This window comes from Tachyglossus aculeatus, chromosome 21 (assembly GCF_015852505.1).
Source record: "Tachyglossus aculeatus isolate mTacAcu1 chromosome 21, mTacAcu1.pri, whole genome shotgun sequence".
In the NCBI taxonomy this organism is placed as follows: Eukaryota; Metazoa; Chordata; class Mammalia; order Monotremata; family Tachyglossidae; genus Tachyglossus; species Tachyglossus aculeatus.
The window spans coordinates 26115394-26138218 of record NC_052086.1 but is presented as its reverse complement, the minus strand read 5'-3'; the positions used below and the strand labels follow the sequence as shown (position 1 = coordinate 26138218).

The 22825-nt window shown below is 42.4% G+C and overlaps 1 protein-coding gene across 4 annotated transcripts in view; it reads right to left on the bottom strand.

The window, feature by feature from the left end:
- Positions 1–22337, bottom strand: part of TCTN2 (tectonic family member 2) — a 46221-nt gene extending 23884 nt beyond the window's left edge. Inside the window, exons 1-9 of one of the 4 annotated variants that reach the window (XR_005455398.1) lie at positions 22215–22337; positions 15867–15974; positions 15097–15173; positions 10633–10828; positions 8810–8910; positions 7496–7689; positions 7185–7311; positions 4767–4902; positions 329–394 (exon numbers count right to left, since the gene is read on the bottom strand). Coding sequence is in view for 3 of the 4 variants with exons in the window: in XM_038763682.1 (XP_038619610.1) it covers positions 329–394; positions 4767–4902; positions 7185–7311; positions 7496–7689; positions 8810–8910; positions 10633–10828; positions 15208–15284; positions 15867–15974; positions 22215–22275 (1066 nt within the window). In the remaining variant the exon portion in view is untranslated. Of the gene's footprint in view, positions 1–328; positions 395–4766; positions 4903–7184; positions 7312–7495; positions 7690–8809; positions 8911–10632; positions 10829–15096; positions 15174–15207; positions 15285–15866; positions 15975–22214 lie in introns of all 4 variants that reach the window. The other 3 variants (XM_038763682.1, XM_038763680.1, XM_038763681.1) reach the window with 3 other exon arrangements.
- Positions 22338–22825: the final 488 nt, after the last annotated feature.

Sequence of the window (22825 nt, the reverse complement as noted above, 5' to 3'; positions counted from 1 at the left end):
TACTTGTTCAGGCTATCGATTTTCACTCACATTAGGGGCATCGTCGCGACGATTAGGTAAATGTGAGCTGGCCAAATGAACATTTTCATGGCTCTGAAACGATTTAAATCTGTTTTAATTTACCTACAACGGAGACCAATGAATACGTTGATTTAAAATCTTAACTAGCCGATCAATCTATTTAAGAGACGCTAAGTCAGTTAAGTATTAAATAAAAATCAGGTCTTTCCCAAAAACAATTTCTGTCTGTTCCTGTGATCTCACCTTTTCCAAGGAGCTGTATTTGTGGCTGCAGAAAAGTGAAATGAAAATGATGATGTATAAATACCTGTACTAGCGATGAATTTGCTTAAATCAGTTACTTCTTCGTAAGTTATTTGGGGGATGACAGCACCTGAGAAGATAAAATACACTCATTGCTAACTGTGTTCTTGAATGCTTTCATTCTTTCATTCTTTCATTCATCCTTCAGATAAAAAGATGGTCATTTTTAAAACAGAAACCAAATTATCAACATGGGTTCATTATACTAAGCACCATTTATAAAGCAATAGATTCTAAACTCTAGAGGACTTTGGTAACAGATTGAGCATTTAATACACACGGTCATGTGGGAATACTGTGACACTTCTAAAAAGCCTATTTATTTTTTTAAAAAACAGCATTTATTAAGCACTTACTAAATACCATCATTATTATCACTTATATGTTGCCCACTTGTCCTTCCCAAGGGCTTAGTACAGTGCTCTGCACACAGTAAGCGCTCAATAAATACGACTGAATGAATGAATGAATGAATAATAATAATAATTGTGGTGCTTGTTACATGCTTACTACGTGCCAGGCACTGTATTAAACGCTGGGGTAAATAAAAGCTGACTGTAAGTCCACTGTTGGGTAGGGACTGTATCTATATGTTCCCAACTTGTACTTCCCAAGTGCTTAGTAAGGTGCTCTGCACACAGTAAGCGCTCAATAAATACGACTGAATGAATGAATGAATAATAATAATAATTGTGGTGTTTGTTAAATGCTTACTATGTGCCAGGCACTGTATTGAGCGCTGGGATTAATAAAAGCTGACTGTGAGCCCACTATTGGGTAGGCACTGTCTCTATATGTTGCCAACTTGTACTTCCCAAGCGCTTAGTACAGTGCTCTGCACACAGTAAGCACTCAATAAATACGATTGAATGAATGAATGAATGAATAATAATAATAATTGTGGTATTTGTTAGATGCTTACTACGTGCCAGGCACTGTATTACGCGCTGAGGTAAATAAAAGCTGACTGTTGAGCCCACTGTTGGGTAGGGACTGTCTCTATATGTTGCCAACTTGTACTTCCCAAGCGCTTAGTACAGTGCTCTGCACACAGTAAGCGCTCAATAAATAGGATTGAATGAATGAATGAATGAATAATAATAATAATTGTGGTATTTGTTAGATGCTTACTACGTGCCAGGCACTGTATTAAGCGCTGGTAAATAAAAGCTGACTGTTGAGCCCACTGTTGGGTAGGGACCGTCTCTATATGTTGCCAACTTGTACTTCCCAAGTGCTTAGTACAGTGCTCTGCACACAGTAAGCGCTCAATAAATACGACTGATTGACTCAGTCCCTGTCCCACATGGGGCTCACAGTCTTAATCCCCATTTTACAGATGCAGGAACTGAGGTGCGGAGAGTTTAAGTGACTTGCCCAAGATCACACAGCAGACAAGTGGCAGAGTGCTCTATCCACTAGGCCATGCTGCTTCTCTGACATTTAGTGGGAAGAGCATTGGCCTGGGACTTAAAGGCCCTGAGTTCTAATTCCACCTCTGCCACTTGTTTGCTGGGTGATCCTGGGCAAATCACTTAACTTCTCTGTGCCTCCGTCTCCTAAAATAGGGACCGTCTCTATATGTTGCCAACTTGTGCTTCCCAAGCGCTTAGTACAGTGCCCTGCACACAGTAAGCGCTCAGTAAATACGACTGAATGAATGAAAGAACCAGTACCTAATACAGTTCTTAGGCACATAATTATTATTTAACCTTTTTTCAGGGGTTACTTGTGGTGCCTGGGGAGCCCAAAACCACTGATGCTTTGAAATTATTTTCATTTCGTTGGTTCTAATGAGGGGTTGGATTAGTAGGATTATTTACTCTATTATTTATTATTATTTACTACTCTATTTTACTTGTACATATTTACTGTCCTATTTATTTTATTTTGTTAATATGTTTTGTTTTGTTGTCTGTCTCCCCCTTCTAGACTGTGAGCCCGCTATTGGGTAGGGACCATCTCTAGATATTGTGGACTTGTACTTCCCAAGCGCTTAGTCCACTGCTCTGCACACAGTAAGCGCTCAATAAATACGATTGAATAAATGAAAGAACCAGTACCTAATAGAGTTCTTAGGCACATAATTATTATTTAACCTTTTTTCAGGGGTTACTTGTGGTGCCTGGGGAGCTCAAAAACCACTGATGCTTTGAAATTATTTTCATTTCGTTGGTTCTGAGAGGTTGTATTAGTAGGATTATTTACTCTACTATTTATTATTATTATTATTATTATTATTTATTACTCTATTTTACCTGTACATATTTACTATTCTATTTATTTTGTTCATATGTTTTGTTTTGTTGTCTGTCTCCCCCTTCTAGACTGTGAGCCCGCTGTCGGGTAGGGACCGTCTCTATCTGCTGCCGACTTGTACTTCCCAAGTGTTTAGTCCACTGCTCTGCACACAGTAAGCGCTCAATAAATACGATTGAATAAATGAAAGAACCAGTACCTAATAGAGTTCTTAGGCACATAATTATTATTTAACCTTTTTTCAGGGGTTACTTGTGGTGCCTGGGGAGCCCAAAAACCACTGATGCTTTGAACTTATTTTCATTTCGTTGGTTCTAATGAGAGGTTGGATTAGTAGGATTATTTACTCTATTATTTGTTATTATTATTATTATTTATTACTCTATTTTACCTGTACATATTTACTATTCTATTTCTTTTATTTTGTTAATATGTTTTATTTTGTTGTCTGTCTCCCCCTTCTAGACTGTGAGCCCGCTGTTGGGTAGGGACCGTCTCTAGATGTTGTGGACTTGTACTTCCCAAGTGCTTAGTCCAGTGCTCTGCACACAGTGAGCGCTCAATAAATACGATTGAATGAATGAATGAATAAATACAATTGAATGAATGAATAAAATGGAGATTAAATCCTACTCCCTCCTTACTTGGACTGTGAGCCCCATTGGTACAGATACTGACCAACTTGATTATCTTGTATTTCCCCCAGTGCTTAGTACTGTGCTTGGCAAACAATTAAGCACGTAACGATACCGCAATCATTATTATCTTTTCATCAGAGAACTACATCCCCATGATCGAAATCCCAGACACATCCAAACTGGAGCTAAAAAGCACACACGCCATGTTCCCGAAACAAAATAAATGGCGATTGTATCATAAGAACCGAATCTCTCTACAGCAGCGTGGCTCAGTGGAGAGAGCACGGGCTTTGGAGTCAGAGGACATGGGTTCAAATCCCGGCTCCACCAATTAATAATAATAATAATGATGCTTTGGCGTCAGAGGTCATGGGTTCGAATCCCGACTCGGCCACACGTCTGCTGTGTGACCTTGGGCAAGTCACTTAACTTCTCTGAGCCTCAGTTACCTCACCTGTAAAATGGGGATTAAGACTGTGAACCCCACATGGGACAACCTGATCACTATGTATCCCCCCCAGCACTTAGAACAGTGCTTTGCACATAGTAAGCGCTTAACAAATGCCAACATTATTATTATTATTATTAAGCGCTTACTATGTGCAAAGTACTGTTCTAAGCGCTGGGGAGGTTACAAGGGGGTCAGGTTGTCCCACGGGGGGCTCACAGTTTTAATCCCCATTTTACAGATGAGGGAACTGAGGCCCAGAGAAGTGAAGTGACTTGCCCAAAGTCACACAGCTGACAGTTGGCGGAGCCGGGATTTGAACCCGTGACCTCTGACTCCAAAGCCCGGGCTCTTTCCGCTGAGCCACGCTGCAACTGTCAGCTGTGTGACTTTGGGCACGTCATTTAACTTCTCTGGGCCTCAGTTCCCACATCTGTAAAATGGGGATTAGGACTGTGAGCCCCCCGTGGGACAAACTGATCACCTTGTATCCCCCCCCCGGCGCTTAGAACAGTGCTTTGCACATAGTAAGCGCTTAATATATGCCATTAGCATTATTACAGAAAATATTTTTCTTTAGCAGTTTAAATTTACCAACCAGATTGGTCCTGTGACAGTAGGTTATCCTGTTATATAATCACAGTTTAATGTCATAATCAATCAATCAATCAATCAATCAATCGTATTTATTGACCGCTATGTGCAGAGCACTGTACTAAGCGCTTGGGAAGTACAAGTTGGCAACGTATAGAGACAGTCCCTACCCAACAGTGGGCTCACAGTCTAAAAGGGGGAGACAGAGAACAAAACCAAACATACTAACAAAATAAAATAAATAGAATAGATATGTACAAGTAAAATAAATAAGTAAATAAATAGAGTAATAAATATGTACAAACAAATAAATATGTCTAAAACTAGACTGTGAGCTCGTTGCGGGCAGGAATGTGTCTGTTAGTATACTGTACTCTCCTAAGCGCTTAGTACAGTGCTTTGCACGCAGTAAGAGCTCAACAAATGATTAAACGACTGCATGAATAAATAACAATTAATGCCATAAATAACAATGTCTTTTTGCCAAACCGAGTACAACGTACCGCCTATGCTGCCATTGTTTATCCTCACGTTGATAAGCCCTTCCTCATAGTCAGCCAAATTAGTAACACATTTAACATCAAAATTCTGAAGAAATGCCACTGGGGCATTTTTGATACATTGCCCAGACATGGATATCTGTGAGGGAATTAAAAAAAAAAATGGAAGTTAAGCCCTCGATTATTAAAAGAACTAAATAAATGCTCATTATAATAATAATAATAATAATAATAATAATAATAATAATAAAGATGGCATTTATTAAGCGCTTACTACGTGCAAAGCACCGTTCTAAGCGCTGGGGAGGTTACAAGGTGATCAGGTGGTCCCACGGGGGGCTCACAGTCCTAATCCCCATTTTACAGATGGGGTAATTGAGGCCCAGAGAAGTGAAGTGACTTGCCCAAAGTCACACAGCTGACAATTGGCAGAGCCGGGATTTGAACCCATGACCTCTGACTCCAAAGCCCGGGCTCTTTCCACCGAGCCACGCTGCTTCTCCATTACACATTATCACTTGCTTCATAAGAAAATTGCTCCAATAACTAATCCGTAGGTCTGTCACATGATTCATTCATTCAATCGTATTTATTGAGCGCTTACTGTGTGCACAGCACTGTACTAAGCGCTTGGGAAGTACAAATTGGCAACATATAGAGCCGGTCCCTACCCAACAATGGGCTCACAGTCTAGAAGGGGGAGACAGACAACAAAACAAACCATGTGGTCCGGTGTCAAGTCATCAGAATAAACAGAAGTAAAGCTAGATGCACAGGATGGTATGGGATCAATTTTAAATATAAATCTTGAAAGGATTTTGCCCTAGATTGTGAACCATAATGATCAAATTAGCCTAAAGAGAAGCTCTTTACCTTACTAAAGGTAGGGCATAAAGTCTTTGTAATTCCTCATAGTTATAAGGCTGCTGTACAAAATCGCAACGTTTACTTCCAGGCATTAGTTACAGAAAAGTGTAATATGTTAGAAAAACAAATAATCACCCCAATTGTCATTTGGATTTCACTTGTCAAGTTACCAATCACAAAATTGAGGCAACCGGAGGTATGATAATTTTCCGTGGAAATAAAACAGGTTTTAAACACGTCCTTGTAACTCTATGATGGTTCCCTGCCGTTATCATTTTAACGCCGAGTGGGCCAAAATGAAATCCACTACGCTTCAAGGCTACACCCTGAAATCTCGAAGTTCTCTAAGCGCTCAACAAATACCGTAAAAAAAGATTCAGGTTTCAATCGTGTCTCTGCCACTTGCCCGCTGTGTGACCTTGGCCAAGTCGCTTACTTCTCTGTGCCTCAGTTTTCTTCTCTGTAAAATGGGGATTCAATACCTCTTCTCCCTCCCACTTAGACTGGGACCTGCTATGGGGGACAGGGACTCGGTCCAATGTACTTATATCTACCTGTATATCATCACCATCATCATCATCAATCGTATTTATTGAGCGCTTACTATGTGCAGAGCACTGTACTAAGCGCTTGGGAAGTACAAATTGGCAACTGTATATATGTTTGTACGTATTTATTACTCTATTTATTTTACTTGTACATATTTATTCTATTGATTTTATTCTGTTAATATGTTTTGTTTTGTTCTCTGTCTCCCCCTTCTAGACTGTGAGCCCACTGTTGGGTAGGGACAGTCTCTATAGGTTGCCTACTTGTACTTCCCAAGCGCTTAGTACAGTGCTCTGCACACAGTAAGCGCTCAATAAATACGATTGAATGAATGAATGAATGAATAAATGTCATTCCACGAAGACAAGGCATTGTTCGTCCGCTCCCTCTACTTCTAATAAGGAGGCAACACAATGATTTCTCTCATTCACTCCCACCCCCGACGGTATTTAAACAGTACAACTTGGAAAATTTTGTACAGACACTGCCTCAATTGGGAGGCCTAGGGCAATTCTTCAATTAATCACCTTTTCCTCATCTTCAACAACTAAAAAATGAAGCATTCGATTGAATTTGTAAAATGATTTTCTCGTATAAAATCTGAATTTTGAGGTGTTATGCACTCTGTCAGCCTATAACCTCAGGAATCAATTTTCCTTAATACTGAAAAATTAAGTTGAATGACTAGTTAAGAAACGTAATTAATAAAACGTCTTTCAACAAATTGAACCAAACCAAAGAGAGAAGGTCCACTAGAGATCTGGAGAAAGACTTGGTTTTTGAATTCCAAAGGTCATTTGTTTGGGGGGATAAAGTCAGTCGATGATTTAGAATGTACTTAACACCCTTTTCTTCAGAGGATTTACAAAGATTAAATCAATGGAGAAAGATACAACAAGGGACAGATCAATTTCTAAATTGTCTTAATATGTGACCTTTCTAAAGCAAATTAAAAACATGAAAGCATAAAAAAGCACAACCATTTGAAAATAGTAGAATTATTACCTGAGGAATGGTGAAATACTCTTTGTCTACAGTCATAATTGGTTCTCCTTGTTTGTAACCAAAATCGGAAAGGTCCTTTATATCGGAGTGGAAGGGAACATTAAAGCGGGATTCTTGTTTGGAAGAACTGCAAAAACATTTCAAAAAGATCATTTACTTACACTTTGAAATGGTCTCTATTTAAAAGCTCTGTTTCATATTTGGCCTGAATGACCCTACTTTTCAGCATTTCATCTGGCCAGGCTAGGTAGTATCTTATGAAACACTGAATTAAGTATAAGACTTTCCCAATCAGCTGTTTTTCTACTTACACAGAACCGTGATAGAAGTAACCAAGAAACGGTGTGTTTTCGAGGGAAGACTGCACGCACAAAAATGGAAACCAATCGGGGACGTCATTTCTGGCCTGAGCTGAGCACAGCTGGTCAAAAGGAGGATTTACATTCCCACCCAAGACTCCGGCAATGCAGAACTGTTCGAATAACTTTAAATCTGACGTGCATTCCTTGAAAAATCAATGGGAGAAGGAAAAAAAAACAGAAAATCAACAATATATCAACCTCCACTGCTTCATTAATCAGGCTCCCCAGACAGAGAGCATGATTCTTAAAATGCCCGATCCTGGTAGTGAGAGGGCTGTAAATCACTCCGGTTTTGCAGGCACATTAATTCTTTCTGACCACTAAGTTGCCCAGTTTTTTTAACAAAATAATAATAATAATGGTATTTGTTAAGCGCTTACTATGTGCCAAGCACTGTTCTACGTGCTGGGGTAGATACAAGATAATCTGTATATATAACCTGTATATATGTATATATGTATATCACCTGTATATATATATATATGTTTGTACATATTTATTACTCTATTTTATTTTACTTGAACATATCTATTCTATTTATTTTAATGTGTTAGTATGATTGGTTCTGTTCTTTGTCTCCCCCTTCTAGACTGTGAGCCCACTGTTGGGTAGGGACTGTCTCTATATGTTGCCAACTTGTACTTCCCAAGCACTTAGTACAGTGCTCTGCACACAGTAAGCGCTCAATAAATACGATTGATTGACTGATTGATTGATAATCAGGTTGGACATAGTCCCTGTCCCACATGGGGCTCACACTCTTAATCCCCATTTTACAGACAAGGTCACTGAGGCCCAGAGTAATAATAATAATAATAATAATAATCATGGTATTTGTTAAGCGCTTACTATGTGCAAAGCACTGTTTTAAGCGCTGGGGAAGTAACAAGGTTGTCCCACGGGGGGCTCACAGTTTCAATCCCCATTGTACAGACGAGGTCACTGAGGCGCAGAGTAGTTAAGTGACTTGCCCAAAGTCACACAGCAGACAAGTGGCGGAGCCAGGATTAGAACCCGTGACCTTCTGACTTCCAGGCACAGGCTCTACCCACTAGGCCTTACTGCTTCTCAAAATATGTGTGTACATATTTTGAATGATCACTTAATCTAAATGCTTGTTGGGTATTTTAGAGGGTCTTCCGTGCAGTTTCTTTTCTAACTGGACCCAGAAATCTCTTCCTTCCAAGTACGCAAAATGTACCGAGTGCTCAGTCCAGCGCTCTGCACACAGTGAGCGCTCAATAAATAGGACTGATTGAATACCTGATCACAGCAGCACCGCACATCACAGGCCCCAGCTGTCAAATCACAAGGACAAGCGCCAAGGGGCTGATAGACCTGATTGGGGATCGCCGTCGGGCTTTCTGAAGAATAAAAAAGTAGAAAATTCACGGCACAAAACTCACAACGAAAAAACAAAAGCTTTCCCCACACATTTGGCTTTCCAAAAAGAAGATAATTCATTTTATAGTCCCCGTTGATCCACTGCTAATAAGTGATCCCCAGATAAGGAGGCCCCAAGAGACTTGGACAACTCTGAGGGATTCAAAAAGCCTAATTTTAATCCTATTCATTCACTCAATCAATCATTAATTGAGCGCTTACAGTGTGCAGAGCACTGTACTAAGCGCTTGGGAAGTACAAGTCCACAACATATAGAGACGGTCCCTAACCAACAGCGGGCTCATAGTCTAGAAGGGGGAGACAGACAACAAAACAAAACATATTAACAAAATAAAATAAATAGAACAGTAAATATGTACAAGTAAAATAGAGTAATAAATAATAATAATAATCATAAATAATAGAGTAAATAATCCTACTAATACAACCTCTCATTAGAACCAACGAAATGAAAATAGTTTCAAAGCATCAGTGGTTTTGGGCTCCCCAGGCACCACAAGTAACCCCTGAAAATAGGTTAAATAATAATTATGTGCCTAAGAACTGTATTAGGTACTGGTTCATTCATTCATTCAATCGTATTTATTGAGTGCTTACTGTGTGCAGAGCACTGGACTAAGCGCTAAGTCGGCAACATCTAGAGACGGTCCCTACCCAACAGCGGGCTCACAGTCTAGAAGGGGGAGACAGACAACGAAACAAAACATATTACAAAATAAAATAAATAAAATATGTAAATGTATGTATGTATATATGTGAGTGTGAAATCTATTCCCCTCGCCTTACCTCCTTCCCCTCCCCACAGCACCTGTATATATGCATATATGTATATGTTTGTACATATTTATTACTCTTTTTATTTATTTATTTTACTTGTACATATTTATTCTATTTATTTTATTTTGTTAACATGCTTTGTTCTGTTGTCCGTCTCCCCCTTCTAGACCGTGAGCCCGCTGTCGGGTAGGGACCATTTCTAGATGTTGCCAACTTTTACTTCCCAAGTGCTTAGTCCAGTGCTCTGCACACAGTAAGCGCTCAATAAATACGATTGAATGAATGAATGAATGAATCAATCACATTTATTGAGCGCTTACTGTGTGCAGAGCACTGTACTAAGCGCTTGGGAAGTACAAGTTGGCAACATATAGAGACAGTCCCTACCCAACATGAATACTACAGTGCTCTGCACACAGTAAGTGCTCAATAAATACGACTGAATGAATGAATGAATCAATCAATCAATCATATTTATTGAGCGCTTACTGTGTGCAGAGCACTGGACTAAGCACTTGGGAAGTACAAGTTGGCAACATATAGAGACAGTCCCTACCCAACATGAATACTACAGTGCTCTGCACACAGTAAGTGCTCAATAAATACGATTGAATGAATGAATCAATCAATCAATCATATTTATTGAGCGCTTACTGTGTGCAGAGCACTGTACTAAGCGCTTGGGAAGTACAAGTTGGCAACATATAGAGACAGTCCCTACCCAACATGAATACTACAGTGCTCTGCACACAGTAAGTGCTCAATAAATACCACTGAATGAATGAATGACAGGTTACGAATCTGTTTCTAAACTCTAAAGCGTCTCTCACCTTTGACTTTATCGAACAAAGACTTGTACGAACTGAAAAAGGCTTTTTCCGACTTTCGGCTCCTCGAATACTCACCTGATACATTCTGAAGAAGGGATGAGTTGGCATGGATTTCTGCCTGAATGAGTAAGTATGCGACACAGGAAGATCTGTAGAAGGCAGAAACCACAAGCGTTTCAACAACACAAGGTAATTCTGCGAAGAAATCCGTCTCCCTGGAGGAACAAGACTGTAGATTTGGATTCAATTGTACAGTCACTTCCTGCACTTTCTGGAAAAAAAAAAAAAAGAAAAGGAGATTTATAAGTTAGGAAGCGACTGTAAATCTCCATTTTTAAACTTCAGTTGAGGAAGCAGCGTGGCAAAGTGGATAGAGCGAGGGCCTGCGAGTCAGAAGGTCATGGGTTCTAATCCCCGCTCTGCCACTTGTCTGCTGTGTGACCCTGGGTAAGTCACTTCACTTCTCTGTGCTTCAGTTACCTCGTCCGTAAAATTGGGACTAAGGCTGTGAGCCTAATGTGGGACAGAGAATCCCCCCCATCTTACCTCCTTCCCTTCCCCACAGCACCTGTATATATGTATATATGTTTGCACATATTTATTACTCCATTTATTTATTTTACTTGTACATACCTGTTCTATTTATTTTATTTTGTTAGTATGTTTGCTTTTGTTCTCTGTCTCCCCCTTTTAGACTGTGAGCCCACTGTTGGGTAGGGACTGTCTCTATATGTTGCCAACTTGTACTTCCCAAGCGCTTAGTACAGTGCTCTGCACACAGTAAGCGCTCAATAAATACGATTGATTGATTGATTGATTGACAAGAGACTGCATCCAACCTGATTTGCTTGTATTCCCCCCGCAGCGCTTAGTATAGTGCCTGGCACATAGTAAGTGCTTAATAACAAATACCATTATTATTAATTAATAATTATAAGGAATCAGTAATTAAGTTCCCAACGATTGCCTCTCAGGACCCAAGGCTAATTTCTGGTTAAAGCCATCCTCTCAAGCCCTTAATACATTGCTCAGCACCTAGTAAGCGCTCAATAAATACATCTGACTGACTATTCAGAGGCATTCTGCCCACTTGGAAATTAGAGAACTCCCACCACAATGGGAGTAAGAAGGGAAGTCATTCACCCTAGCCTGAAACGCAGTGTGGCTCAGTGGAAAGAGCCCGGGCTTGGGAGTCATCATCATCATCAATCGTATTTATTGAGCACTTACTGTGTGCAGAGCACTGGACTAAGCGCTTGGGAAGTACAAATTGGCAACATATAGAGACAGTCCCTACCCAACAGTGGGCTCACAGTCTAAAAGGGGAAGACAGAGAACAAAACCAAACATACTAACAAAATAAAATAAATAGAATAGATATGTACAAGTAAAATAAATAGAGTAATAAATATGTACAAACATACATACATATGCGGTGATGGGTTCAAATCCCGGCTCTAACACTTAATAATAATAATAATAATAATAATGGCATTTGTTAAGCGCTTACTATGTGGAAAGCACTGTTCTAAGCGCTGGGGGGATACATGGTGATCAGGTTGTCCCACGTGGGGCTCACAGTCTTAATGCTCATTTTACAGATGAGGGAATTGAGGCTCAGAGAAGTGAAGTATATATGTTTGTACATATTTATTACTCTTTATTTATTTTACTTGTACATATCTATTCTATTTACTTTATTTTGTTAATATGTTTGGTTTTGTTCTCTGTCTCCCCCTTCTAGACTGTGAGCCCACTGCTGGGTAGGGATTGTCTCTATATGTTGCCAACTTGTACTTCCCAAGCGCTTAGTACAGTGCTCTGCACACCGTAAGTGCTCAATAAATACGATGGATTGATTGATTGACTGAAGTGAGTGAATGAGGTTTCTGTACTCCGTCCTAGCAGTGTTCCTACCTCTGAGCTAAAAGCACAGAGAAACTAGTCAATCGTATGGATAACGCACCTACCAAGTCTGTTATATTGTTCTCTCCCAAGTGCTGATGATGATGATGGCATTTATTGAGCGCTTACTATGTGCAGGGCACTGTTCTAAGCGCTGGGGAGGTTACAAGGTGATCAAGCTGTCCCACGGGGGGGCTCACAGTCTTAATCCCCATTTTACAGATGAGGGAACCGAGGCACAGAGAAGTGAAGGGACTTGCCCAAAGTCACACAGCTGTCGACAACTGGCAGAGTCGGGATTGGAACCCATGACTCCAAAGCCCATGCTCTTTCCACTAAGCCATGCTGCTCCTCTAAGTGTTCAGTACAGTGCTCTGCGCACAGTAAGCACCCATTAAATTAGGAATTTTTAAAAAAGAACGTAAGTTAATTTGGGTTCATACAGGTAATCTTTGAAGTAGAGAAGAAAATGTTGGCATCCTCCAGTGCCCTACTCTGCCATCATTTAATTATCTCTGCAGGTTACGCCCTTACGCATCGCCCCCTCCCCACAGCACCTGTATATGTGTTTGTACGTATTTATTACTCTATTTAATTTGTACATATTTATTCTATTTATTTTATTTTGTTAATATGTTTTGTTTTGTTCTCTGTCTCCCTCTTCTAGACAGTGAGCCCGCTGTTGGGTAGGGACCGTCTCTAGATGTTGCCGACTTGTACTTCCCAAGCGCTTAGTCCAGTGCTCTGCACACAGTAAGCGCTCAATAAATACGATTGAATGAATTAAATACCATTGATTGAACAAACTAACTGGGATCGGGCCTATTTCAGATCGTCCAAAACACAGTTACCTGTTCAAAATTGAGCTTGATCGTCTTGGGGAAACTCTTAACTAATTTTGTTTAGTGATCCACCTCTTTTCAGTGGAATATCCAAACCAGCCTCTCAAATAATTGGTTACTCTCCCTACGGCTCAGATGGCCCCACATGGGTCGGGGCTGCGTTCGATCGGATTATCCTGTACCTGACACGGCATTTAGCACAATGCTTAATAGATACTTCCCATGTAAGTAAATGTACTTCCCAAGCACTTAGTACAGTGCTCTGCACACAGTAAGCGCTCAATAAATACATATTTATTACTCTATTTTATTTGTATATATTCTATTTATTTTATTTTAGTTAATATGTTTTGTTTTGTTCTCCATCTCCCCCTTCTGTGAGCCCACTGTTGGGTAGGGACCGTCTCTATATGTTGCCAACTTGTACTTCCCAAGTGCTTAGTACAGTGCTCTGCACACGGTAAGCGCTCAATAGATACGATTGAATGAATGAATGAATGAATACGATTGATTGATTGATTAAATACCACCATTATTATGGCTCAAATTCACTTTTAAACCAAACTGTCCATAATTGTCCACGAGCAACGGAAAGAAGACTTTAATGGCAATCCCGCTTTTTAACAAAACCAAAAAAGAATGTAGCCCCACCTAGAATCAATCGTCAATGGTATTTATTGTGCATTTACTGCGTGAAAATCAATCAATCGTATTTATTGAGCGCTTACTGTGTGCAGAGCGCTTGGGAAGTACAAGTTGGCAACCTATAGAGACGGTCCCTACCCAACAGCGGGCTCACAGTCTAGAAGGGGGAGACAGACAACAAAACAAAACATATCAACAAAATAAAATAAATAGAATAGATATATACAAGTAAAATAAATAGAGTAATAAATACATACAAACATATATACATATATACAGGTGCTGTGGGGAAGGGAAGGAGGTAAATCAGTGATAATTACTGAGCACTTAGTACAGAGCACTATATTAAGCGCCTGGGAGAGTACAATACAATATAGTTGGAAGATAAATAACAACAAGTTGTTGCCAACTTGTACCTCCCAAGCGCTTAGTACAGTGCTCTGCACACAGTAAGCGCTCAATAAATACGATTGATTGATTGATTGATGTAATCCCTGCCCACGAGGAGTCTCCAACCTGGTGAGGGGGATGGACAATAAAATACATTATAATTAGGGGGGAACAACAGAGTATGTAAGAACATATCCATAAGTGCTCTACAAGTGTTGTGGGGGAGGATTATTACTCTATTTATTTATTTATTTTACTTGTACATATCTATTCTATTTATTTTATTTTGTTAGTGTGTTTGGTTTTGTTCTATGTCTCCCCCTTTTAGACTGTGAGCCCACTGTTGGGCAGGGGCCGTCTCTATATGTTGCCAACTTGTACTTCCCAAGCACTTAGTACAGTGCTCTGCACACAGTAAGCGCTCAATAAATACGATTGATTGATTGATTGATTATCAAATTGATAGAAGCTAGTGCTACCTAGAAATAAACCTGGGCTTTCACTAAGACCACACCTAATTCAATCAATCAATCACATTTATTGAGCGCTTACTGTGTGCAGAGCACTGTACTAAGCACTTGGGAAGTCCAAGTTGGCAACATATAGAGACGGCCCCTGCCCAACAGTGGGCTCACAGTCTAGTAGGGGGAGACAGAGAACTAAACAAAACATATAAACAAAATAAAATAAAGAGAATAAATAGGCACAAATAAGTTTTTCAGTACGATTTTTTTCAAGGTTTCACCGTCACACGTACTGTTCCAGGAGTCACTGTCAAATTCCATTTGTCTGTTCCATTATTCTGAGCTCCACAATCAGGTGTCGGCCAAATTCCTAAATGAAATAAGGTGAAAATATCAGACTTTACTGTTCCAGGAGTCACTGTCAAATTCCATTTGTCTGTTCCATTATTCTGAGATCCACAATCAGGTGTCGGCAAAATTCCTAAATGAAATAAGGTGAAAATATCAGACCTTATGGGAATAAGGGATTTGTGTATTTCACAACTGGCTTGATTCAGACTTCACAGACACGAAACTTCTTGTCTTGCTGAGGACCCAAAGGGGGGATATTTCCCTTGTAACAATCCCGGTTTTAGAAATTCTAGCCCTGGCAATAGATTCATTCATTCATTCAATCGGATTTATTGAGCGCTTCCTGTGTGCAGAGCACTGTACTAAGCGCTTGGGAAGGACAAGTTGGCAACATATAGAGACGGTCCCTACCCAACAGTGGGCTCACAGTCTAGAAGGGGGAGACAGAGAGCAAAACATATTAACAAATAAAATAAACAGAATTAATATGCACAAGTAAAATAGAGTAATAAATATTAAGAGCTTACTATGAGCCAAGCACTACGGTGGATACGAGCAGATCAGGTTGGACACAGGCTGTCATTCATTCAATCGTATTTCTTGAGTGCTTACTTAATAGATACCCCCTTCATCTCTAAAAATGGCAAGTGGACACTTTCTCCACCCCTCGGTATTACCGGCTGCGTCTCACCGAGGTGCTTAGCCTGCTTACCCGAACTGTTTTTCACTACGGTTAGGGAAAAGCTGCTATTCGCTGGGCCTCCAACCAGAGATGCGCTAACCGAAGGGCCGGACATGTAGATGAACGAAGGAATGAAAGCTAGGAAAGAAGAAGAAGAAAAAAAATCAATCAATCAATCAATCGTATTTATTGAGCGCTTACTGTGTGCAGAGCACTGGACTAAGCGCTTGGGAAGTCCAAGTTGGCAACATATAGAGACGGTCCCTGCCCAACGGTGGGCTCACAGTCTAAAAGGGGGAGAGAGAGAACAAAACCAAACATACTAACAAAATAAAGCAAATAGAATAGATATGTACAAGTAAAATAAATAAACAGAGTAATAAATATGTACAAACATATATACATATATACAGGTGCTGCGGGGACTCCAACACTGTGCCACCAGCAGCTCGGGAAAACCCAACTGGTCGCAACGTTTGGGATTACCATCGCTCGATCGGACAATCCTATTTATTGAGCGCTTACTGTGGGCAGAGCACTGTACTAAGCGCTCGGGAGAGTAGTCGGTTAATCAGTCAGTCATATAAGCGCTTAGTACAGTGCTCTGCACACAGTAAGTGCTCAATAAATACTATTGAATGAATGAATGAATTTATTGGGCGCTTACTGTGTGCAGAGCACTGTACTAAGTGCTTGGGAGAGCACAACATAATAATAAACAGACACAATCCCTGCCCACAAGGAACTTAGTCTAGAGAGGGAGGTAGACATTAATATAAATACATTATAGTAAAATAACATAATAATATAAATAATTGGTAATTACAAATGAGTACAACATGGTAGATACGTTCCCTGTCTACAAGGGGGAGACAGACGGAAATAGAGATAAATTATAATCATATAATAATATAATTTGTAATTACAAATGACTACGACACAACATGGTAGATACGTCCCCTGTCTACAAGGGGGAGACAGATGTAAATACAGATAAATTATAATCATATAATATAATAATATAAATAATTTGTAATTACAAATGAGTACAACACAACATGGTAGATACGTTCCCTGTCTACAAGGGGGAGACAGATGTAAATATAGATAAATTATAATCATATAATAATACAAATAATTTGTAATTACAAATGAGTACAACACAACATGGTAGATACGTTCCCTGTCTACAAGGGGGAGACAGACATAAATACAGATAAATTATAATAATATAATATAATAATATAAAGAATTTGTAATTACAAATGAGCACAACACAACATGGTAGATACGTTCCCTGTCTACAAGGGGGCAACAGACGTAAATACAGATAAATTATAATAATATAATAATATAAATAATTTGTAATTACAAATGAGTACAACACAACATGGTAGATACGTTCCCTGTCTACAAGGGGGAGACAGATGTAAATACAGATAAATTATAATAATATAATATAATAATATAAATAATTTGTAATTACATATGAGTACAACACAACATGGTAGATATGTTCCCTGTCTACAAGGGGGCAACAGACGTAAATACAGATAAATTATAATAATATAATAATATAAATAATTTGTAATTACAAATGAGTACAACACAACATGGTAGATACGTTCCCTGTCTACAAGGGGGAGACAGATGTAAATACAGATAAATTATAATAATATAATATAATAATATAAATAATTTGTAATTACATATGAGTACAACACAACATGGTAGATATGTTCCCTGTCTACAAGGGGGCAACAGACGTAAATACAGATAAATTATAATCATATAATAATATAAATAATTTGTAATTACAAATGAGTACAACACAACATGGTAGATACGCTCCCTGTCTACAAGGGGGAGACAGATGTAAATACAGATAAATTATAATCATATAATAATATAAATAATTTGTAATTACAAATGAGTACAACACAACATGGTAGATACGGTCCCTGTCTACAAGGGGGAAACAGACGTAAAAACAGATGTTATAATAATATAATATAATAATATAAATAATTTGTAATTACAAATGAGTACAACACATGGTAGATACGTTCCCTGTCTACAAGGGGGAGACAGACGTACAGATAAATTATAATAATGTAATATAATAATATAATTTGTAATTACAAATGAGTACAACACAACGTGGTAGATACGTTCCCTGTCTACAAGGGGGAGACAGATGTAAATACAAATAAATTATAATAATGTAATAATAAAAATAATTTCTAATTATTCATTCATTCAATTATATTTATTGAGCGCTTAATGTGTGCAGAGCACTGTTAATAAGCGCTTGGGAAGTACAAATGGGCAACATCTAGAGACGGTCCCTACCCAACAACGGGCTCGCAGTCTAGAAGGGGGAGACAAACAACAAAACAAAAAATAAGTAGACAGGTGTCAATACCACCAGAATAAATAGAATTATAGCTATAGAACAGTGCTTTGCACATAGTAAGTGCTTAACAAATGCCATCATTATTATTATTAATAAATTAGAGTAATATGTAGAAATATACACAAGTGCTGTGGGGAAGGGAAGGGGGTAGGGCTATGGGAAGGGGAGGAGGAGAGGAAAAGGGGGACAGTCTGGGAAGGCCTCCTGGAGGAGGTGAGCTCTCAGAAGGGCTTTGAAGGGAGGAAATTACAAATGAGTAAAACACAACATTGGTGGTAAATGGGCTCCCCGCCTACGACAAGCTTACAGTCTAGAGGAGGTGCCAAACGTGAATATTTATAAATCAGAGATCTGTACATTAGTACAGACCCCTTCCCCACAGCACCTGTATATATGTATATGTTTGTACATATTTATTACTCTATTTATTTACTTATTTTACTTGTACATATCTATTCTATTTATTTTATTTTGTTAGTATGTTTGGTTTTGTTCTCTGTCTCCCCCTTTTAGACTGTGAGCCCACTGTTGGGTAGGGACTGTCTCTAGATGTTGCCAACTTGGACTTCCCAAGCGCTTAGTGCAGTGCTCCGCACACAGTAAGCGCTCAATAAATATGATTGATTGATTGATTAGTGCTGTGAGGTTAAGGGTGGGGTGATTAAAAGGTGCAAATCCAAAGGGCAACACACAGGGGAGTGGGATAAGGGGAAATGAGGGTTTAGTCAGGGAAAGCCTCTTGGAGGAGACGCGCCATCAATAAGGCTTCGAAGTGAGGGGCCAGTGATGGTGTGAAGGACGTGAAGAGGAAAGGCGCCCTGTTCCAGGTTGTTTTGTTCTCTGTCTCCCCCTTCTAGACTGTGAGCCCACTGTTGGGTGGGGACCGTCTCTAGATGTTGCCAACTTGGACTTCCCAAGCGCTTAGTCCAGTGCTCTGCACACAGTAAGCGCTCAATAAATACGACTGATTGACTGATTCCAGGCCACTGGCAGGACGTGGGCGAGCCTGGCGTGTTTGGAGAAAGACCATGGGCCTCTAGGGTTGCCCCGGTTTCAGCCTTTAAAAGCAACAACCGGAAGAAAGCTTCTCAGGCCAACAATAATAATAATACTGATGGTATTTGTTAAGCGCCTACTATGTGCCAAGCACTGTTCTAAACACTAGGCCCCTGGCAACAAGCTGCCCATCACACCCTCCCCTCTCGCTCCCTCCAGGCTCCCCCTCGGCCCTCCCTTCCTCAGTGTCTCTCTCTCTCTGGTGCTCCCCCTCATACTACCCCTCAGTCTCTCCCTGGTGCTCCCCTTCATGTTTCCCCTTTGTCCCTCCCTCGTGCTCCCCCTCAGTCTCTCCCTGGTGCTCCCTGTCTGGCTCCCTCTCTCTCTTTCTCTCTCTCCCTGGTGCTCCCCCACAGGCTCCCTCCCTCAGTCTCTCCCTGGGGCTCCATCTCGGTCCCTCCTTAAATCTTTCCCTGGTGCTCCCCCACAGGCTCCCTCCCTCAGTCTCTCCCTCGGGCTCCATCTCGGTCCCTCCTTAAACCTCTCCCTGGTGCTCCCACCCTCAGTCTTTCCCTCTCTCAGTCTCTCCCTGATGTTCCCCCTCAGGCTCTCTCTCTCTCTCTCTCTCTCTCTCTCTCTCTCTCTCTCTCTCTCTCTCTCCTTGGTGCTCCCCCTCAGTCTCTCCCTGGTGCTCCCACCCTTAGTTTGTCCCTCTCTCAGGCTCTCCCTGCCCCTCAATCTCCCCCTGGTGCTCCCCCTCAGTCTCTCCCTCCCTCAATCTCTCCCAGGTGCTCCCTCTCGGTCCCTCCTTAAGTCTCTCCCTGGTGCTCCCACCCTCAGTCTCCCCCCTCTCACTGTCTCTCACTGGTGCTCCCCCTCAGGCTCCCTCCCTCAGTCTCTCTCTCTCTCTCTCTCTCTCTCGTGCTCCCCCTCAGTCCCCCTCCCTCAGTCTCTCTCTCTCCTCTCTTGTGCTCCCCCTCTTAGTATGTTTCTGGTGCTCTCCCTTGTTGTGATCGGGTTTGTCTGATATCCATTTTGTTTTCCCATCCCTTCCTCCCATCCCTTTGTACACCCTTCTTCACGGAAGAAGAATGCCCGCAAAAACTTCCCGCCACAAAACCTGCCTAACCAAGGCCTCCCCCACCCTGACCTGCCTGACAAAAGCCATCCCTGTTGTCCACTAGCGGACTTGACATGACTGACTCCATTTTGTGCAGGCTGAGAGAACAACTCCTTTTCGTATTGTCTGCAACAGATGCCTTCAAGGCCATTAACCAAGTAACACTTATCTATGTAAGGTCCTAGGTCAGATGACATCCTGACAAGACAGTGACAACAGAAGATAACAGAATTTACACACCTATCTATACAAGGCCATATGGCAGATAACAACAACCTTTACAAGGCAGTAAAAACAGAGAATTTACAGCATCCTGTTGGTCCTGATTGGATTCCTGAAATTCCTAAATGCTCCCTCCCATGTTGCTGTAACTGAATAAAAGACGCAGTGAGAATGGGATCAGGGCTGCTTGATCTGGGTCCCTGGCCCCTTGCCGCCGCGCGCGCTAATAAAATCCACTTCTAAATTTCTACTTGGGTCTCACTCGCTGATTCTCGGCACAACACCCCTCAGTCTCTCTCCCTGGTGCTCCCCCTCAGTCCCCCTCCCTCCCTCTCCCTCGCGCTCCTCCCCTCAGTCTCTCTCAGGCTCTCCCCCTCAGTCTCTCGCTCCCTCGGTCCCCCTCCCTCAGTCTCACTCTCTCTCCCCGGTGCTCCCCCCCCCCGTCTGTTTCTGGTGCTCCCCCTCAGACTTCCCCTCTGTCCCCCTCCCTCAGTCTCTCTCTCTCCTCGGTGCTCCCCCCCTCAGTCTGTTTCTGGTGCTCCCCCTCAGAATCCCGCTCAGTCGCTCCCCCTCAGTCTCTCTCCCCCTCGGTCCGCCTCCCTCAGTCTCTCTCTCTCTCTCCCCCCCCCCGGTGCTCCCCCTCAGCCTCTCCCCAGTGCTCCCGCTCAGTCCCCCTCCCTCAGTCTCTCTCTCTCTCTCTCGTGCTCCCCCCCTCAGTCTCTCTCAGGCGCTCCCCCTCAGTCTCTCTCCCCCTCGGTCCCCCTCCCTCAGTCTCTCTCTCGTGCTCCCCCCCTCAGTCTGTTTCTGGTGCTCCCCCTCGGTCTCTCTCCCCCATGGTCCCCCTCCCTCAGTCTCTCTCTCTCCCTCCCCGGTGCTCCCCCCCTCAGTCTGTTTCTGGTGCTCCCCCACGGTCCCCCTCCCTCAGTCTCTCTCTCCCTCGTGCTCCCCCCCTCAGTCTGTTTCTGGTGCACCCCCTCAGTCTCTCTCCCCCTCGGTCCCCCTCCCTCAGTCTCTCTCTCGTGCTCCCCCCCTCAGTCTGTTTCTGGTGCTCCCCCTCGGTCTCTCTCCCCCATGGTCCCCCTCCCTCAGTCTCTCTCTCTCTCTCTCTCGTGCTCTCCCCCTCAGTCTCTCTCAGGCGCTCCCCTCAGTCTCTCTCCCCCACGGTCCCCCTCCCTCAGTCTCTCTCTCCCTCGTGCTCCCCCCCTCAGTCAGTTTCTGGTGCTCCCCCTCAGACTCCCCCCTCAGACTCTCTCCCCCTCGGTCCCTCTCTCTCTCCCTGGTGCTCCCCCCCTCAGTCTGTTTCTGGTGCTCCCCCTCAGCTTCCCCTCAGTCTCTCTCAGTCGCTCCCCCCCCCCCCCAGTCTGTTTCTGGTGCTCCCCCTCAAACTCCCCCTCAGTCTCTCCCTATCGTGCTCCCCCTCAGTCCCCCTCCCTCAGTCCCTCTCTCTCCCTCTCCCTCGTGCCCCCCCCCCCCCCCAGTCAGTTTCTGGTGCTCCCCCTCAGTCTCTCTCTCTCTCTCCCCCCGGTGTTCCCCCCCCCCCTCAGTCTGTTTCTTCAGTCAGTCGGTCGGTCGGTCAGTCAGTCGGTGCCCGGGCCCGGCCCGGCCGCCATGCTGGGCCCCTCACCGGGGTGCGGGCTGAGGGACACGGGGAGGGCGGACACCACCAGCAGCAGCACGAGGCCCATGGCTCGACGGCCCCGCGCTGGGCCACCTCAGTGGCCGTTGGGCTACTACGGCGACTATGGCGACCGTTGGGCCCCGTCCTGTTTCCTCACAGTCTCCGCCCTCTTGACGCCTCAGGCCTCCGCCCCCTTTCCTCCAAGGGCCCCTCCTCCGACGTCATTCAATCAATCGTCAATAATAATAATAATAATAATAACAGCATTTATTAATCAATCAATCAATCGTATTTATTGAGCGCTTACTGTGTGCAGAGCGCTGGAATAAGCGCTTGGGAAGTCCAAGTTGGCAACCTCTAGAGACGGTCCCTACCCAACAGTGGGATCACAGTCTAGAAGTCAATCAATCAATCAATCGTATTTATTGAGCGCTTACTGTGTGCAGAGCGCTGGACTAAGCGCTTGGGAAGTCCAAGTTGGCAGCATCTAGAGACAGTCCCTACCCAACCGTGGGCTCACGGTCTAAAAGGGGGAGACAGAGAGCAAAACCAAACATACTAACAAAATAAAATAAATAGAAATAAAAAATAAAATGAATAAATAAAAATAAAATAAA